Source organism: Lissotriton helveticus, chromosome 12 (assembly GCF_964261635.1).
Source record: "Lissotriton helveticus chromosome 12, aLisHel1.1, whole genome shotgun sequence".
Taxonomy (NCBI): Eukaryota; Metazoa; Chordata; class Amphibia; order Caudata; family Salamandridae; genus Lissotriton; species Lissotriton helveticus.
In genome coordinates, this window is record NC_136073.1 from 905,116,586 (window position 1) to 905,138,225 (window position 21,640).

The 21,640-nt window shown below is 47.0% G+C and overlaps 1 protein-coding gene across 1 annotated transcript in view; it reads right to left on the reverse strand.

The window, feature by feature from the left end:
* LOC144798485 (very-long-chain 3-oxoacyl-CoA reductase-A-like) overlaps window positions 1-21,640 on the reverse strand; it is a 75,564-nt gene that overhangs the window by 25,878 nt on the left and 28,046 nt on the right. Inside the window, exons 4-7 of the mRNA XM_078669387.1 lie at window positions 20,666-20,776; window positions 5,932-5,999; window positions 4,350-4,394; window positions 835-869 (exon numbers count right to left, since the gene is read on the reverse strand). Coding sequence (XP_078525513.1) covers window positions 835-869; window positions 4,350-4,394; window positions 5,932-5,999; window positions 20,666-20,776 — 259 coding nt within the window. The remainder of the gene's footprint in view (window positions 1-834; window positions 870-4,349; window positions 4,395-5,931; window positions 6,000-20,665; window positions 20,777-21,640) is intronic.

Genomic DNA, 21,640 nt, shown 5'->3' on the forward strand with positions numbered 1-21,640 from the left:
CAGTAGCATGAGGTGAGAGAGCCCTATCTCTGCGCTGGGTCAAATCCTGGTATGTATTTTTTAAGGAGTTGGTAACAATAGCCACAGACAGTTTAGCCATACAGCCAGGCCTAAAAATTAAAACGGCTACTTATTATTAGAGAAAGAGGAGTAAAAAATGATTTTACATCTGTCACACTGAGTCTGGTAAATATACATGAACACAAGTTGGTTTCCAACAATAAAAAAACGATATTTGTGATATGTTTAACAGATTTCTTTTATCTTCTGTGCTCTTCCTCTTTGGTGTTTATTTTTAGTCCCAAATCACCGCTTGTTTCTAAATCCATCTGCCCTAGTCTGGTGTAAAAACTGTTTTGTGTATGCTGTTAAAACCACCAGGCTGTGCATCGAGCCCTGGACCAGTGCTTAATTTGAGCTGGTGGTTTTCAGTGCTCAGCACCACACTTAATTGTCAGCACTGGCGCTTATGACAGTGGCCCCCAGGTGGCGCTGTCTGACTAATTTACAGATGACCACAACAACATTTAAATATCATTTCAATATCCATTAAAAATGACTCCTACCTGCCGTCCAGGCCATTCTTATAGCTTTCGGGCCTGAAATAGTCTGAATTGTCACACTTGTAGGGTGTGATGGTTCGTGGTTGTGTTGTTACTAACATTGGCAAAGCTCGCCGGGGCTATGTGTGGGGCAAGCTGCAGTGGCCTCCTGACCAGAGCCAGGGCACTTGTTTTTTTTATTTTTCTACAAATGAAGCACGCCCTGGACCCTTCGCCTAGCTCTTCCTCCGCCCTCTCCGCTTCAAGGCACCCTTCCAGGTCTGCGGCTTACCTTTCCAGCATCCCGGGGAGCACTATCTGCGTCATCTGAAAGACAGAGCAGGGAGAGAGGTTAGTAATGTGTTTAGTAGGGGGGGGGTGAAGGGTCCTAAGCTCACAGTTTGGGTCTTGTAGCCTTGAGAAGGAAGACACACATGCTGTCTCCCGTAAGCCGGGGTGTCCAGTGTAGACCCAGGAGGGCCGAGTCCAGGCCAGATTGTCAACAGATCTTGAAGAGGTGTCATAACATACATGGGTCTACAAGGAACTCATTAACAGAGTTGGGGGCTACCCTGAGGATCTGGAAGAGACCTGACAGTCCTGGGTCTGTGCTGGACACCGATACCTACTGAGGCCTCCATTGAGCTGCTGCTGTGGGCTTCACATTTTCTGTCAGCTGGAGATGAGGGTTGTAGTGTACTGGGGTGTATGGGGGCTCACAGCTGGAGTGGCCTGGAGAGTTGTGGTGCTGGGGTCAGGGGCTTCTCCACAGAACCCCGGGATGGCTCCTGAGCCCGCCATCACAGCCACATCCTTAGCAGAGACGGGGCGAGTGCAGACAAACTCTCTGGGTCATAACAGGTTGTGATGAAAAGGAGGGCGACAAGATAACATTACTACCTGTCCTCAAGAGGGTTGTCCATACCTCCCTGTCCTCATGTGCATTGAAGAAGTATATCCCACCGAGCTTTTTCCAGTGTTCCCATCAAAAGCCTTGCACCCCAATACCATACCGCCAGAAGAAGTAAGTCTCGCCCTACATCTCGAGAGCACCCCCTGGAGCACTGTGACTGTGCCACACCAAGGTCATGGCCAGGACAATGCCTAAGAATGATGTTGGGGATTTGTGCAACTGCGTGTGTCTGCTGTACAATGAGTGAACTATAGGATGTCCTGACAGAGTCTGTGTACTACTCTAGTGACTGACTGACCAACTCACATGAATGAGTGAACTATAGAATATCCTGACAAAGTCTGTGTGTCACTCTAGTGACTGACTGACATGACCAGACGGATGATGAGTAAACTATAGGATGTTCCGACAAAGTCAGTGTACTACTCTTTTGACTGACTGATTTGCCTATGAGAATGAGCACACTACTGGATGCCTCAACAAAGTCTGTGCCCTACCCTGGTGACTGTCTGACCTGTCCAGGCAGATGGTGAGTGAACTATTGGTATGTTATGATGTTTTGGGTTTAAACCTACAATAAATGATAAAACCCCACTGAAAGGGAAACAGCCCTCATCAGGGTAAACACATAAACACTGATAAACACCTGCACAGCTCCAAACTACAAGGCCGTTCAGAGGAAGGAAAATGAGAGAGAATGAGTCATTTTTAAGGTAGTGCAAGAAAGACTGGTCTAAGATTATCCAGCTTTAGTTTTGTTGTTTAGGGATTTCATCATGTGCTTGAATTAAAGGTGTAAGTTGTTAATATGGAAGAAGTTGATACTAATATGAAAAACAATACATTCATTTATGAGAACAAAATTACATCTTTATTAGCAAATTTGCTCACGGTAAACTCCGCATCAACCCTGAATCGCAAATAAATAGTCAAGGAAGCTCTGAGACCTAGGTCCGAGGTCACTGATTGAAAGGTCAAAGGTGGGGTGGCATGTAGCTGGCAGACAAACACAAAAACAGGAAACCTTAGATCAGTCCCACAGATAGGCGCAGCGACACTACAGTGGCCAAGGGAGATTGGCCCCAATAGAGCACACACGGCCGGAGGGGTATGCACACTCCTAAAGCACCATAAATCAGATGACACATGAGATAGGAATATACAGGCAATTGGGGCACAGCACACGCAGTGATCACGTGCTCCCCATGCCGGACATCTGGACACGTTACCCACTGGCCACGTTATGTCCATCCAAGGTTGAGGCCCACCTGTACTTTCCATTCGACCATTAATTTATGACTCCAAAGGCAGCAACTAACATTCCTCACCATACAAGGATCACAGGAAATTCTTTATTACCTACGATGAGCATTAAAAAAGGAGGCAAATTGAGACAGTCCTCAGTCCCTATGCCTGTATCTGTTCTTCCGGCCCCTCTGTTTATTTAAACAAACTGTTCCTGTTTTGCTAAACACCCCTTGTCTCTTGTTTTTTGCAAGGTATTTCCTGTTCAAGCACTAAGGGTTTAGAAGCAAGTTATAGGTTTGATCTAATTATTTAATATACTGAAGAGAATCTGGGACTCTTGAAATCATTTTGATCTCTCACTGACTGGTGAAGTGTCTGGCTCATAAGAACCTTGGCCAATACGTCCTATCACGTTTACCCGCATATACAAAAAAGATGAAAACCCCTTTGATCCAGTAGCCCCCTTTTCTTACAAGTCAGTATTGATAGCAGGTCACCTGCCAAACACCCCAAACTTTAAACATTCATTGCAAAGTGTAGCGGCAGGTATGTGTAAAAAGAGCGCTGTCACCGTGCACATTGGTTAGTGGTGAAAGCACGGCACAAGACTTTCCACATATCAACAAAACTCATTGCTACGAGGTGCTTCATTCTTAGCCTACGCCTATTTGTGGCTTTATACCCTCAGCACTTTACTGCTGGGGTTTAAACGAATACCTACAACGTTAATAGCAAAGGCTGTGGACTACTGGAGTGACTGACTGATCTGCCCGGGTGGATGATGCGTGAGCTACAGGATGTCTCAATAAACCTTTCGTGCTTCTGTAGGGCCTTCTGTATGGCGAGTGGACACTCGGGTGTCTCAACAAGGCTTATGAGTGTCTGCAGTGACTGAAGTACGGCGAGTGAACTTAGGGTGCCCTGACATACTTCTGTCGTGACTGACCTGGCCAGGCTTATGATGAGTGATCTATGTGAAGCCCTAACAGTCTGTGCACTACTGTCCTAACTGACCTGCCCAGGTGGATGATGAGTGAACGATAGGGTCTGTGTACCTCTGCAGTCTCTGCTGCACAACCACTGGACTTTAGGACATCTCTACAGGGTCTGTGTACTTCTCTAGTGCCTGACTGTATGATCAGAGAACTTTGTGATGTCCTGAAAAGGTTTGTGTACTTCTGTAGTGCCTGACTCTATGCAAACTTAATAAGCAAGACACAAACTTTAAATTACTCAAGGAATTAAATTCCAGTTTAAGGAGGTGATTTGATGTGATGTAAAAATGATATGGCATTTGCCATGGTTGTCTGATAGTTGCTGCCTTGGGTCAGGCTCTGCCTTGGCCTTCTACAGGAGCAGAGGCTGTCATAGGCATAAGTGATGGATATAAGACACTAGGTTTTGGAAGACACGTTGCTTGGTGGGACACAGGCTCACTATCATCCTATGGAGGGGCATCTCACAATCGACCCGTATACAAGAAGGCGTTACTGTGAGCATTATGCATTGGATTTCTAACCCAGAGACCTGGTCCTTGGTTTCTGTCTTCTATAGACCATAAGTAGGAGAAGTCCCCAGACATTCAATGTGCGTTGAGTACGTAGATCAGTACCGCGCACCCTAAGGTCGCGTGAGGCGGAACTTACCTTGTACATCGACAGGATGTTGCAATTGACGACATCTGGAATCTTCTGCAAAAAAACCAAAGATAAAGAACATTACTCTTGTGTGTGAGGGAGCATCCTGGGTCCCTGAGGGGTATCAGTACAATACAGGGACTCACGGCCATTGCGTCCAGGATCAATACGCCATATTGCAAAGATGACAGCTCCATCCCATCTCCGCGCTAGCAGAGGTAAGTCACTGTGGCCTGCTTATCCCTGCAGGGACTTGGGGTGAGGTGTGCCCCCTGAACTGGGTATTCTTCCCAAACAAACCTGCCTATCCCTTCCGCAAGGCTCTCGTGATTCATGTTGTCGCTGCCTCCCTCCATGTACCTCAACCTCCTAACGCTTGACCTGTCCTCCTTCTAGGGAGCCTGCAGGAGCCAGCCTCCATGCCTGGTCTGGTGTGGGGTGGTCCACTGCCCTTGTGATGAGACTTGTACATTAGACGTACCACCCATAAATATACAAGCGAGAGTGTAAGCGAGACGGGCACAGGCAGACGAGAAGGGAGAGTCTTACCCCATTTAGTTGCTACTATCCATAGTACACATTCTATAGTGTACAGTAGTCACTACACGCCGAGTCTATGAGTACCTACTATAGGTTGAAAGGTCGTGTGCGGATCCTCTTCACTGATGCCATAGTGATACTGTAGGCTGATCCTCTACAGAGAAACCTGACTGGGAGACCCTTGTACAGGTAAGAAGGACCTCTCTTGATTTAGTCTATGGAAGGTTCAAACATATAATCAGCTTAGATGTCAGGCGTACACCATTTAAAGGTGTATAATGCAACTACCACTACCTTTAAACTTCTTGCAAACTCCTTTCCAGAAGGGAAGGAAAGAGTTTTGATTCTTCAGTGAAACCTGTATTTAACGTAAGACAAAGGATATTATTACAATCTTAAATAGGATGGTTTTGTGGACAGGGTCTACAGTCGGTCCCACGATTACTCTGGACCTTCCCAGGAGGTTGTTTTCTAGTTAAGTAGGAACACAGTAGGCATGCACCATTGCTTGGGGGTAGGGAACACCCATTCTAGGACTTACCCCGACTCTTAGCCCTATAGTCATTTCAAACCCTCAACCACCTTCTTCGGAGGACGCGATCACAAGTGTGTAGATGAGGTCATGGCCCACCCACTACAGCTGAAAGCGTTTAAAGCTCTCTGGCCTCCATATCGCCCCCTACTGTATGACATCACCCACTACCACCTCACATGGAGGGGTCCGACCTGGTCAGCACCCGCAGCGTACAGGAGGTGGGTGGGTTGTGCACAACAAACCTTCTAACACAAGAATGTCCTCTAAACACTGCAGAACACACTATGCATACAGCTGCAGCTTACCCCCAAACCTATGCATGCAGGTCATTGGCCCCCACTACTTCTCCGACACCTCACTCCCCGACCACTACAGTGTGAGGTCTACTGGTCGCTGGCCATCATTGCGCCCAACAGCTTGCCACCACCAACACAGCGGGATTGTGTAGGTTGCTAGCCCCCAGCACCCCGCTGTTTCATACAACCCTTTCTCCCACCCGTCGGCCCGCTGACCAACCTCTTCCATGTCCTCCGGGTCCAGGAAACGAAGGGTTTTTTGCGCTGGAAGCATCCCGACGTTGTTCACTGTAATGGGGGAAAAACATGATGTCAGTTGTGGAAAGTACCATTTTTTCACAGAAGCTTCACTCTTTAGGTCTTGCCATTGACAGCTGTAGTGTCTGGGCGACCTCGTGTTACCAATACTTTAAAAAAGAGCATAAAAGAAGCATAAAGAAGAAGTGGCACAAAGACAGTAGGTGTTGAGTCAGCCCTCTTCAGCCATTGGCTTTCAGGTGGTTTTCATGTTTTGTCATTGGTGGGTTGGGCTGTCCTTCTTTCAGCCCATCGCATTTGGTGGAAGGTTACATTGTCCCACCACTGTTTCACCAGGTGGGAGGCCACAAGGCTTCAAGTAGTCCTCATGTCCGTCGCTGCTCCCGCATGCCCCCTTCCTCTTCACTCTTCCGTTCTTTTTCCAAGCTCACTCTCTCCTCATCACAGCAGCATCATCCATCTCATCTCCAGGGGGCTGCCCACAGGGAGGGTGGAGTGGTGGGTGGAGGGGGGGTTGTGGGAGGGCAGCACTGACAGTGCACCACCCTAGGGTCTGTTTGCCTCTGCGCTTGTGTCTTTATTGTGGCACAGAGGCAAAGCGATTCCGTCATTTGCCTGTGGCCACGCCCCATGCAAATGAGGGGACAAGACAGCGCAGGTGCTACACGTGTGACAGCAGCATCAGTATTACAGAAGGGGCCCCACAAGCATCTGTCTTGATCAAAATTAATGCATAATCAGTTTTCTTTGCCATTGTTTCGTCTCACTTTCACTATGAGACATTCAAGGGTATCTGCTCTGGTCTTAATACTCTGGTATCCGGAGATTGAACAGGCGGTGGTGGACACAACTGGGACATCAAGCAACGGTCTAAGGTACTGCAGCAGTCTAAAGCAAGGGCTTGTCCGACTCGTGGGACCTCTAGTGACGGTCTAAGGTACTGCAGCCCCTACAGCAAGGGCTTGTGTGACTCGAGGGACCTCTAGTGGCGGCCTACGGTACTGCAGCCTCTACAGCAAGGGTGTGTCTGACTCAAGGGACCTCTAGTGGCGGCCTAAGGTACTGCAGCCTCTACAACAAGGGCTTGTCTGACTCGCAGCACCTCTAGAATTGACATAAGGTACTGCAGCCTGCTTGAGAAAGGACTTGTGTTTCACTCAAGGACCTCTAGTGAACACCTACGGTACTACAGCCTACTGCCTCAAAGACCTATGCCTCATTTGAGGGTCCTCTAGGTATAGCTGAAGGTACTATGCCCTTCATCTAAAAAGTGCAGCTTTTCACAAGTCTGAATGCTACATTTGACTGAGAGTTGTTTGTGTTTTTTGTGTTTATTGAAATCTCATGTCTTTGGCAGTTGCAGAAAACGAGAGCCGTAATTAGTGTGACTTAGGGCCCGATGTAGATAATAGGGAAATACCGAATTCTAAATACCGAATTTTACCGATTCGGTATTTAGAAATCGGTATTTCAGATGTTGGTAAGAATTTGGTAAAAAATACAGAATTCTTAATATTCGTTATTACCGAATCGGTAATTGAGATTCGGTAATAACGAATACCTACCCATTAATTCCTATGGGCTTGAAGACCCATAGGAATGAATGTGAAGACATTCGGTTTTACCGATTCGGTAATCCCGAATCAGTAATGCCGGGAGGTATTTCAAGGGTGCAGGGGTGTCCAAAGGACACCCTGTTGCACCCCTGAAATGTGCATGTGTGCACATGTGGTGCACATACATGCCCTAAGGACATGGATGTGTGCCACATGGCACATTTCAAAAAGCAAAAAAGTGCTTTTTGAAAGGAAATCGCTACTTACCACCAACTTGAAGTTGGTGGTAAATACATCAACAACACATAAAATTAAGGGGGACCCAAGGGCAATTTAACGACCAGCTCTGAATACAAGCCCTAATTACATTTATCACAAAAGAGTATCAGAGGGTCAGATTCCTTCAGGTGATTACTATGAACAGGGGTGGTTAACAAAAAGCCAAGCAGTGAAAGTTATAACAGCCAGGTCAGGTTTGCGTCCGATCTCTGGCACCCATCAGTCACCACTCGGAACCGCCCTTCATCATTTGGGGCTCCGAGGACAGACAACACACCTGTTATTTTCTCCAACAGAGAAGGACTATCCCTCCTGTTGGTCAATGCATGGTTGTTGAAAGTTAGAAAGATATGTACTCACAACGTGGCTGACGGGGTAAAAAAGAGTGCAGTGCTAGGAAAAAGTAATACCAAGAATAATAAGGAAAGTGAGTAAAATTGGTTTGAGGAGCAAAAATGTTTTATTAAAGTGTAGCTCCCGACACCAAGGTTAAAAAATAGCCAAGACAGGGGAAATTTATAAACTGTCTAGCGGTGGGACGTGGTCGACATGTTTCAGCAATAAGTGGCCCTCTGGCCTTGCTTTCTTCAGGACCTATAAATGACGCTACTGCAAACAAAAAAACACCCTATAGTGAGAAGATTTGTGTTCTATAAAAAGAAGAGTACATGGAACGATTTAGTTATTGTTTTAAATGTCACCTGAACCTTCTAGGTGTACTCGTTCCGATACCTCTTACGAATTCAGTATCCGACTGATTTGTAAGAGGTAAAGACCTCACCCCACCTGGCTGCGGCTCAGGACATAGGTGAAGCACCGCTCTCTCCGTCGGTACTCCAACGCGGCATCTGTGCCGTCTGACCTCCCCAGACGGCACAGATGCCGCGTTGGAGTACCGACGGAGAGAGCGGTGCTTCACCTATGTCCTGAGCCGCAGCCAGGTGGGGTGAGGTCTTTACCTCTTACAAATCAGTCGGATACTGAATTCGTAAGAGGTATCGGAACGAGTACACCTAGAAGGTTCAGGTGACATTTAAAACAATAACTAAATCGTTCCATGTACTCTTCTTTTTATAGAACACAAATCTTCTCACTATAGGGTGTTTTTTTGTTTGCAGTAGCGTCATTTATAGGTCCTGAAGAAAGCAAGGCCAGAGGGCCACTTATTGCTGAAACATGTCGACCACGTCCCACCGCTAGACAGTTTATAAATTTCCCCTGTCTTGGCTATTTTTTAACCTTGGTGTCGGGAGCTACACTTTAATAAAACATTTTTGCTCCTCAAACCAATTTTACTCACTTTCCTTATTATTCTTGGTATTACTTTTTCCTAGCACTGCACTCTTTTTTACCCCGTCAGCCACGTTGTGAGTACATATCTTTCTAACTTTCAACAACCATGCATTGACCAACAGGAGGGATAGTCCTTCTCTGTTGGAGAAAATAACAGGTGTGTTGTCTGTCCTCGGAGCCCCAAATGATGAAGGGCGGTTCCGAGTGGTGACTGATGGGTGCCAGAGATCGGACGCAAACCTGACCTGGCTGTTATAACTTTCACTGCTTGGCTTTTTGTTAACCACCCCTGTTCATAGTAATCACCTGAAGGAATCTGACCCTCTGATACTCTTTTGTGATAAATGTTGGTGGTAAATAGCCATTCCTTAAGGCTGAGGTGCACTGTTTTAAGTGCTCCCTACATTGCATTTAAGGAATCGGTATTACTGATTCCTTATTACCAATTCCTTCCCTACATCCCACATGGCTAAATACTGGTCGGTAACTGTGAAATTTAACGAATTTCACCGTTACCGACCGGTATTTGCCCACCTACATCTGGCCCTAAGTCTGCAATATGAACTTGCGTTGCTGAAGCCAATCGATCTGGCTTGCATTTTCAGTTACATGCCAGACCTATTGAAAGTGCTTTCTTTGATAAGGGAGTCCTGTTGTGTTTGCCAATTTTTATTTTATTTTCTTTAGTTACCAGAGTCAAAATAAAGAGCTTATCTTGATTAAAATGATGAAATAGCCACCATCGTGGAACCTAAATAGGTAGGAAAGAAAGACTAAAACATTGCAAAAGTTAAAATCTACTGGGGTCATTTCCAATCAGAGAAGCCGCAGTTAGCAGGGGGCGGGATTATATCGCTAGGTTGCATTCTGTGGATGGCGCAGATCCTGGTCTGTGGTCACCATTGTTCTCTGGGGTGGAACCATTTCATGCTAGCAAACCAGCGTCCAAGGCAAGCATCGGATGTTTGTGAAAGCAAGACTTTATTTTATTGAACCACCAGGGCTTGTATTACACGTTATCACTGTTTGCGCCTGCGCACCATGTAAATTCTGCGCCGGGCGCAAACGGTGGTAATGCTCCCCATGATGGTATATGCGCTGCCCCTAGGGCAGCTGTAAACTTGGGCTGCAGAGGGCTGCTGTCAGGAGGCACACTGACAGTGCGCCACCTTTTAAATGGCGCACTGTCAGTGCGCCTCCTGAGGGCTTCTTTGGCTCTGCGCCCGCGTCTGTTATATGGCGCAGGAGCAGAGTCAAAGGAATTCCCTCATTGGCATTGGGCTCGCCCCATGCATATGGGGGAACACCCTCTGTTGATAGTGCTGGTGCACTCGGTATTATAGAAGGGAACACACAAGCGTCTGCGTCCCCTTCAATAATACCAAAGTGCCCCAGGGTGCGCAGAGTGGGCTCAAACCACCATGGCGCTACTGGAGCACCATCTGTAATACAGCCCCAGATATCCCTAATGATATGTACACCTAGTATCACTAATAATGTGGCATTAATAATACATCTACATAAACTCATGAACCTGGTGTTTGAGGTACTTTTGATCCAGAAAATAACGGTGTTAGATTGAGGTGATGGTGAAAGGACGCCCTGGCTCATTGACTGAACTGCAGAACCCATCCCCAGCGCCTTGGGACCTTAGCAGGTGATTAGCTGCGCTCTACAAGAGCCCTGATTGATTGAACATGAAGGAAGTGAGCAGACATGACCTAGAAGAAGCATTAAGTGAGCAGACATGACCATGAAGATGCATGAAGTGAGCATACATGACCATGAAGATGCATGAAGTGAGCATACATGACCATGAAGATGCATGAAGTGAGCATACAAGACCATGAAGATGCATGAAGTGATCAGGCATGACCATGAAGATGCATGAAGTGAGCATACATGACCATGAAGATGCATGAAGTGAGCATACAAGACCATGAAGATGCATGAAGTGAGCATACATGACCATGAAGATGCATGAAGTGAGCAGACATGACCATGAAGATGAATGAAGTGATCAGGCATGACCATGAAGATGCATGAAGTGAGCAGACATGACCATGAAGATGCATGAAGTGAGCAGACATGACCATGAAGATGAATGAAGTGATCAGGCATGACAATGAAGATGCATGAAGTGAGCAGACATGACCAAGAAGAAGCATGGAGTGGGGAGGCATGACCATGAAGATGCATGAAGTGAGCAGTCATGACCATGAAGATGCATGACGTGAGCAGACATGACCATAAAGATGCATGACGTGAGCAGACATGACCATGAAGATGCATGACGTGAGCAGCCATGACCACGAAGATGCATGAAGTGAGCAGACATGACCATAAAGATGCATGGGGTGAGGAGGCATGACCATGAAAAGGCATGACGTGAGCAGCCATGACCATGAAGAAGCATGAAGTGAGCAGACATGACCACGAAGATGCATGAGGTGAAAAGACATGACCATGAAAAGGCATGACGTGAGCAGACACGACCATGGAGAAGCATGGAGTGAGCAGACCTGACCATTAAGATGAATGAAGTGATCAGGCATGACCATGAAGATGCATGAAGTGAGCATACAAGACCATGAAGATGCATGGAGTGAGCATACAAGACCATGAAGATGCATGGAGTGAGCAGACATGACCATGAAGATGCATGGAGTGAGCAGACATGACCATGAAGATGCGGGAAGTGAGAAGGCATGACAATGAAGATGCATGAAGTGAGCAGACATGACCAGGAAGAAGCATGGAGTGAGGAGGCATTGACCATGAAGATGAATGAAGTGATCAGGCATGACCATGAAGATGCATGAAGTGAGCATACATGACCATGAAGATGCATGAAGTGAGCAGACATGACCATGAAGATGAATGAAGTGATCAGGCATGACCATGAAGATGCATGAAGTGAGCATACAAGACCATGAAGATGCATGAAGTGAGCAGACATGACCATGAAGATGAATGAAGTGATCAGGCATGACCATGAAGATGCATGAAGTGAGCATACATGACCAGGAAGAAGCATGGAGTGAGGAGGCATTGACCATGAAGATGAATGAAGTGATCAGGCATGACCATGAAGATGCATGAAGTGAGCATACATGACCATGAAGATGCATGAAGTGAGCAGACATGACCATGAAGATGAATGAAGTGATCAGGCATGACCATGAAGATGCATGAAGTGAGCATACAAGACCATGAAGATGCATGAAGTGAGCAGACATGACCATGAAGATGAATGAAGTGATCAGGCATGACCATGAAGATGCATGAAGTGAGCATACATGACCATGAAGATGCATGAAGTGAGCAGACATGACCATGAAGATGAATGAAGTGATCAGGCATGACCATGAAGATGCATGAAGTGAGCAGACATGACCATGAAGATGCATGAAGTGAGCAGACATGACCATGAAGATGAATGAAGTGATCAGGCATGACAATGAAGATGCATGAAGTGAGCAGATATGACCAGGAAGAAGCATGGAGTGGGGAGGCATGACCATGAAGATGCATGAAGTGAGCAGTCATGACCATGAAGATGCATGACGTGAGCAGACATGACCATAAAGATGCATGACGTGAGCAGACGTGACCATGAAGATGCATGAAGTGAGCAGACATGACCATAAAGATGCATGGGGTGAGGAGGCATGACCATGAAGAAGCATGAAGTGAGCAGACATGACCACGAAGATGCATGAGGTGAAAAGACATGACCATGAAAAGGCATGACGTGAGCAGACACGAGCATGGAGAAGCATGGAGTAAGCAGACATGACCATGAAGATGAATGAAGTGATCAGGCATGACCATGAAGATGCATGGAGTGAGCAGACATGACCATGAAGATGCATGAAGTGAGCAGACATGACCATGAAGATGCGGGAAGTGAGAAGGCATGACAATGAAGATGCATGAAGTGAGCAGACATGACCAGGAAGAAGCATGGAGTGAGGAGGCATGACCATGAAGATGCATGACGTGAGCTGACATGACCATGAAGTTGCATGACGTGAGAAGGTATGACCATGAAGATGCATGACGTGAGCAGACATGACCATGAAGATGCATGACGTGAGCAGACATGACCGTGAAGATGCATGACGTGAGAAGGCATGACCATGAAGATGCATGACATGAGCGGACATGACCATGAAAAGGCATGAAGTGAGAAGACATGACCATGAAAAGGCATAAAGTGAGAAGACATGACCATGAAAAGGCATGAAGTGAGCAAACACGACATGGAGAAGCATGGACTAAACAGACATGACCATGAAGATGCATGACGTGAGAAGACATGTCTATGAAGATGCATGACGTGAGCAGACATGACCATGAAGATGCATGAAGTGAGCAGGCATGATCATGAAGATGCGGGAAGTGAGAAGGCATGACCATAAAGAAGCATGGAGTGAGCAGACACGACATGGAGAAGCATGGACTAAACAGACATGACCACGAAGATGCATGAAGTGAGCAGGCATGACCATGAAGATGCATGAAGTGAGCAGACATGACCATGAAGATGCATGAAGTGAGCAGACATGACCATGAAGATGCATGAAGTGAGCAGACACGACATGGAGAAGCAGGGACTAAACAGACATGACCATGAAGATGCATGACGTGGCATGACTATGAAGAAGCATGAAGTGAGGAGGCATGACCATGAAGATGCATGAAGTGAGCAGACATGACCATGAAGATGCATGAAGTGAGCAGGCATGACCATGAAGATGCATGAAGTGAGCAGACATGACCATGAAGATGCATGACGTGAGCAGACATGACCATGAAAAGGCATGAAGTGAGCAGACACGACATGGAGAAGCAGGGACTAAACAGACATGACCATGAAGATGCATGACGTGAGAAGGCATGACCATGAAGATGCATGACGTGAGCAGACATGACCATGAAGATGCATGAAGTGAGCAGACATGACCATGAAGATGCATGAAGTGAGCAGACATGACCATGAAGATGCATGAAGTGAGCAGACACGACCAGGAAGAAGCATGGAGTGAGGAGGCATGACCATGAAGATGCATGAAGTGAGCAGACTTGACCATGAAGATGCATGAAGTGAGCAGGCATGACCATGAAGATGCATGAAGTGAGCAGACATGAGCAAGAAGATGCATGACGTGAGCAGACATGACCATAAAGATGCATGAAGTGAGCAGACATGAGCAAGAAGATGCATGACGTGAGCAGCCATGACCACGAAGATGCATGAAGTGAGCAGACATGACCATAAAGATGCATGGGGTGAGGAGGCATGACCATGAAGAAGCATGAAGTGAGCAGACATGACCACGAAGATGCATGAGGTGAAAAGACATGACGTGAGCAGACACGACCATGGAGAAGCATGAAGTGAGCATACAAGACCATGAAGAAGCATGAAGTGAGCAGACATGACCACGAAGATGCATGAGGTGAAAAGACATGACGTGAGCAGACACGACCATGAAGATGCATGAAGTGAGCATACAAGACCATGAAGATGCATGAAGTGAGCAGACATGACCATGAAGATGAATGAAGTGATCAGGCATGACCATGAAGATGCATGAAGTGAGCAGACATGACCATGAAGATGCATGAAGTGAGCAGACATGACCATGAAGATGAATGAAGTGATCAGGCATGACAATGAAGATGCATGAAGTGAGCAGATATGACCAGGAAGAAGCATGGAGTGGGGAGGCATGACCATGAAGATGCATGACGTGAGCAGACATGACCATAAAGATGCATGACGTGAGCAGACGTGACCATGAAGATGCATGACGTGAGCAGCCATGACCACGAAGATGCATGAAGTGAGCAGACATGACCATAAAGATGCATGGGGTGAGGAGGCATGACCATGAAGAAGCATGAAGTGAGCAGACATGACCACGAAGATGCATGAGGTGAAAAGACATGACCATGAAAAGGCATGACGTGAGCAGACACGAGCATGGAGAAGCATGGAGTAAGCAGACATGACCATGAAGATGAATGAAGTGATCAGGCATGACCATGAAGATGCATGGAGTGAGCAGACATGACCATGAAGATGCATGAAGTGAGCAGACATGACCATGAAGATGCATGAAGTGAGCAGACATGACCAGGAAGAAGCATGGAGTGAGGAGGCATGACCATGAAGATGCATGACGTGAGCTGACATGACCATGAAGTTGCATGACGTGAGAAGGCATGACCATGAAGATGCATGACATGAGCAGACATGACCATGAAGATGCATGACGTGAGCAGACATGACCGTGAAGATGCATGACGTGAGAAGGCATGACCATGAAGATGCATGACATGAGCGGACATGACCATGAAAAGGCATGAAGTGAGAAGACATGACCATGAAAAGGCATGAAGTGAGAAGACATGACCATGAAAAGGCATGAAGTGAGCAGACACGACATGGAGAAGCATGGACTAAACAGACATGACCATGAAGATGCATGACGTGAGAAGACATGTCTATGAAGATGCATGACGTGAGCAGACATGACCATGAAGATGCATGAAGTGAGCAGGCATGATCATGAAGATGCGGGAAGTGAGAAGGCATGACCATAAAGAAGCATGGAGTGAGCAGACACGACATGGAGAAGCATGGACTAAACAGACATGACCACGAAGATGCATGAAGTGAGCAGGCATGACCATGAAGATGCATGAAGTGAGCAGACATGACCATGAAGATGCATGAAGTGAGCAGACATGACCATGAAGATGAATGAAGTGATCAGGCATGACCATGAAGATGCATGAAGTGAGTATACATGACCATGAAGATGCATGAACTGAGCAGACATGACCATGAAGATGCATGAAGTGAGCAGACATGACCATGAAGATGAATGAAGTGATCAGGCATGACAATGAAGATGCATGAAGTGAGCAGATATGACCAGGAAGAAGCATGGAATGGGGAGGCATGACCATGAAGATGCATGAAGTGAGCAGTCATGACCATGAAGATGCATGACGTGAGCAGACATGACCATAAAGATGCATGACGTGAGCAGACGTGACCATGAAGATGCATGACGTGAGCAGCCATGACCACGAAGATGCATGAAGTGAGCAGACATGACCATAAAGATGCATGGGGTGAGGAGGCATGACCATGAAGAAGCATGAAGTGAGCAGACATGACCACGAAGATGCATGAGGTGAAAAGACATGACCATGAAAAGGCATGACGTGAGCAGACACGAGCATGGAGAAGCATGGAGTAAGCAGACATGACCATGAAGATGAATGAAGTGATCAGGCATGACCATGAAGATGCATGGAGTGAGCAGACATGACCATGAAGATGCATGAAGTGAGCAGACATGACCAGGAAGAAGCATGGAGTGAGGAGGCATGACCATGAAGATGCATGACGTGAGCTGACATGACCATGAAGTTGCATGACGTGAGAAGGCATGACCATGAAGATGCATGACGTGAGCAGACATGACCATGAAGATGCATGACGTGAGCAGACATGACCGTGAAGATGCATGACGTGAGAAGGCATGACCATGAAGATGCATGACATGAGCGGACATGACCATGAAAAGGCATGAAGTGAGAAGACATGACCATGAAAAGGCATGAAGTGAGAAGACATGACCATGAAAAGGCATGAAGTGAGCAGACACGACATGGAGAAGCATGGACTAAACAGACATGACCATGAAGATGCATGACGTGAGAAGACATGTCTATGAAGATGCATGACGTGAGCAGACATGACCATGAAGATGCATGAAGTGAGCAGGCATGATCATGAAGATGCGGGAAGTGAGAAGGCATGACCATAAAGAAGCATGGAGTGAGCAGACACGACATGGAGAAGCATGGACTAAACAGACATGACCACGAAGATGCATGAAGTGAGCAGGCATGACCATGAAGATGCATGAAGTGAGCAGACATGACCATGAAGATGCATGAAGTGAGCAGACATGACCATGAAGATGCATGAAGTGAGCAGACACGACATGGAGAAGCAGGGACTAAACAGACATGACCATGAAGATGCATGACGTGGCATGACTATGAAGAAGCATGAAGTGAGGAGGCATGACCATGAAGATGCATGAAGTGAGCAGACATGACCATGAAGATGCATGAAGTGAGCAGGCATGACCATGAAGATGCATGAAGTGAGCAGACATGACCATGAAGATGCATGACGTGAGCAGACATGACCATGAAAAGGCATGAAGTGAGCAGACACGACATGGAGAAGCAGGGACTAAACAGACATGACCATGAAGATGCATGACGTGAGAAGGCATGACCATGAAGATGCATGACGTGAGCAGACATGACCATGAAGATGCATGAAGTGAGCAGACATGACCATGAAGATGCATGAAGTGAGCAGACATGACCATGAAGATGCATGAAGTGAGCAGACATGACCAGGAAGAAGCATGGAGTGAGGAGGCATGACCATGAAGATGCATGAAGTGAGCAGACTTGACCATGAAGATGCATGAAGTGAGCAGGCATGACCATGAAGATGCATGAAGTGAGCAGACATGAGCAAGAAGATGCATGACGTGAGCAGACATGACCATAAAGATGCATGAAGTGAGCAGACATGAGCAAGAAGATGCATGACGTGAGCAGACATGACCATAAAGATGCATGACGTGAGCATACATGACCATAAAGATGCATGACATGAGCAGACATGACCATGAAGATGCATGACGTGAGCAGACATGACCACGAAGATGCATGAAGTGAGCAGACATGACCATAAAGATGCATGGGGTGAGGAGGCATGACCATGAAGAAGCATGAAGTGAGCAGACATGACCACGAAGATGCATGAGGTGAAAAGACATGACCATGAAAAGGCATGACGTGAGCAGACATGACCATGGAGAAGCATGGAGTAAGCAGACATGACCATGAAGATGAATGAAATGATCAGGCATGACCATGAAGATGCATGAAGTGAGCAGACATGACCATGAAGATGCGGGAAGAGAGAAGGCATGAAGTGAGAAGACATGACCATGAAAAGGCATGAAGTGAGAAGACATGACCATGAAAAGGCATGAAGTGAGCAGACACGACATGGAGAAGCATGGACTAAACAGACATGACCATGAAGATGCATGACGTGAGAAGACATGTCTATGAAGATGCATGACGTGAGCAGACATGACCATGAAGATGCATGAAGTGAGCAGGCATGATCATGAAGATGCGGGAAGTGAGAAGGCATGACCATAAAGAAGCATGGAGTGAGCAGACATGACATGGAGAAGCATGGACTAAACAGACATGACCACGAAGATGCATGAAGTGAGCAGGCATGACCATGAAGATGCATGAAGTGAGCAGACATGACCATGAAGATGCATGAAGTGAGCAGACACGACATGGAGAAGCAGGGACTAAACAGACATGACCATGAAGATGCATGACGTGGCATGACTATGAAGAAGCATGAAGTGAGGAGGCATGACCATGAAGATGCATGAGGGGAGCAGACATGACCATGAAGATGCATGAAGTGAGCAGACATGACCATGAAGATGCATGACGTGGCATGACTATGAAGAAGCATGAAGTGAGGAGGCATGACCATGAAGATGCATGAGGGGAGCAGACATGACCATGAAAAAGCATGAAGTGAGCAGACACGACATGGAGAAGCAGGGACTAAACAGACATGACCATGAAGATGCATGACGTGAGAAGGCATGACCATGAAGATGCATGACATGAGCAGACATGACCATGAAGATGCATGAAGTGAGCAGACATGACCATGAACATGCATGAAGTGAGCAGACATGACCAGGAAGAAGCATGGAGTGAGGAGGCATGACCATGAAGATGCATGAAGTGAGCAGACATGACCATGAAGATGCATGAAGTGAGCAGGCATGACCATGAAGATGCATGAAGTGAGCAGACATGACCATGAAGATGCATGGGGTGAGGAGGCATGACCATGAAGATGCGGGAAATGAGAAGGCATGACCACGAAGAAGCACGGAGTGAGGAGGCATGACCATGAAGATTCATGAGGGGAGCAGACATGACCATGAAAAGGCATGAAGTGAGCAGACACGACCATGAAGATGCATGACGTGAGAAGGCATGACCATGAAGATGCATGACGTGAGAAGGCATGACCATGAAGAAGCATGAAGTGAGCAGACATGACCATGGAGAAGCATGAAGTGAGCAGACATGACCATGAAGATGCATAAAGTGAGCAGACATGACCATGAAGATGCCTAGAGTGAGAAGGCATGACCATGAAGATGCATGACGTGAGCAGCCATGACCATGAAGATGCGGTAAGTGAGAAGGCATGTCCATGAAGATGTATGGAGTGAGTCCTCTTTATGCAAGAGTAAGTGAATGCATTGAGGGCCCCATCACAAACAATTACAAATGTAAATCCATAGAGATATCCTGGGATCAGGGATCGGGTGTCTGAGCGCATTATCGTCAGTAATTTATCGTTACCAAGATCCAGGCGAGGGCTGCACTGGGAGGAGACAGTTTGGTGCCTGGTGTAGAGTTTAAACTCAGCTGCTGTGGGATATGAAATATAACTCAACACCGCAGCTTTGTGGGGCTGTTGGGGCAACCCTAACATGCCACACTGCATTTCACAGAGTGAAAAGGCAAGAATCATGGATTTCCCGAAAGACGATGTCAAGAGGAGTGGGTGTATGTGGTCTGGCCCTCCCACATCTCTGCAATGGTCCTGCCAGTGCTTAATTTTAGCAGGTGGTTTCTGGTGCTCAGCACCGGCACTTAATTGCCAACACCGGCACCTATCACAGTCTGCCACATGGTGGCGCTGTCTGTGTAATTTAGAGATCAGCAGAACAACAGCTGTTTATTAATTCAATATACTTTAAAGACAATTAATACCTGCCGCTGAAGCTATCCTTGTAGCTTTGGAGGCTTGGAATAGTCTGAATTAGCATGATGAAAAGTTGCATAGGTATTGTCGATGGCAGCACTGGCAGGGGCAATGGGTGGTTAAAGCTGCTGTGGCCACCTGATGAAGACTCTGGCACATATTTTATTTCAAATTAAGCACTGGTCCTGCTGACAGTATTGTCACAACAGACCGCATGCCGCAGGCATTGCACCACGAAGCACTAAATGATGAATTTGCATTTATTATAATTATGCATTATTTTATATTCTTTTCCCAAAATTCAAAGTTATCACATCTCTACTTAGATCAATGCCTTAGAAATATGTGTAGATTTTTTGACAGGTTTGCTATGTTCTCAATACTCTTTGCCCCCAGGTTTGGGGGGGGGGCGAGGGGGGTCACCTGTAGTCTGGTTCTTTTGCTCAGGCTGGTAAGTAGGGAGATCAAAACAATGTGAAAATATGACACCCCCCACTGCTGCTTCCCTCCTTGGATTTGTGCCAAGAATGGTTGGAGCCCTTGCCCACCGCATGCCCGTTAGAATGACTGCTAGCTACTATAGATGTGCATTGGGTTTACGCAGAGATGAACGCATTAGGAATTACCCAATATCCCAATGTTCATGTCCTTCAAGCCAGATTTGATTGGTTCGTAGATTTCACGCCCTTTGCAGAAATCCGCCTGTATGATCCTGGTTTTGCAACCATACGTCTCTTCTGTAAAACAAAGATTGTTGTTTAGCGTTTGACTATGTTTTGTTATTTTATTTTCAACCACACACATGCCCTGGGGTCCCATGTGCCTCTACAATCCTTAAGTGAAGCACACCTGACAGGTGGAGGGTGGGAGATCCGTCATGTCTCAGGTAGAGGGATGGAGTGCTATCATGTCTCAGGTGGAGGGTGGGAGAGCCATCATGTCTCAGGTGGAGGTAGGGAGAGCCATCATGTCTCAGGTTGAGGGTGGGAAAGCCATCATGTCTCAGGTGGAGGGTGGAAGAGTCATCATGTCTCAGGTGGAGGTAGGGAGGGCCATCATGTCTCAGGTGGAGGTAGGGAGGGCCATCATGTCTCAGGTGGAGGTAGGGTGAGCCATCATGTCTCAGGTGGAGGGATGAAGAGCCATCATGTCTCAGGTGGAGGTAGGGAGAGCCATCATGTCTCAGGGGGAGGGTGGGAGGGCCATCATGTCTCAGGTGGAGGGGTGGGAGAGCCATTATGTCTCAGGTGGAGGTTGGGAGGGCCATCATGTCTCAGGTGGAGGTTGGGAGGGCCATCATGTCTCAGGTGGAGGTTTGGAGAGCCATTATGTCTCAGGTGGAGGGTGGGAGAGCTTTCATGTCTCAGGTGGAGGTTGGAAGACCCATCATGTCTCAGGTGGAGGGTGGGAGAGCCATCATGTCTCAGGTGGAGGTAGAGAGAGCCATCATGTCTCAAGTGGGGGGATGGAGGGCCATCATGTCTCAGGTGGAGGTTGGAAGAGCCATCATGTCTCAGGTGGAGGGTGGGAGAGCCATTATGTCTCAGGTGGAGGGTGGGCGAGCATTCATGTCTCAGGTGGAGGTTGGAAGACCCATCATG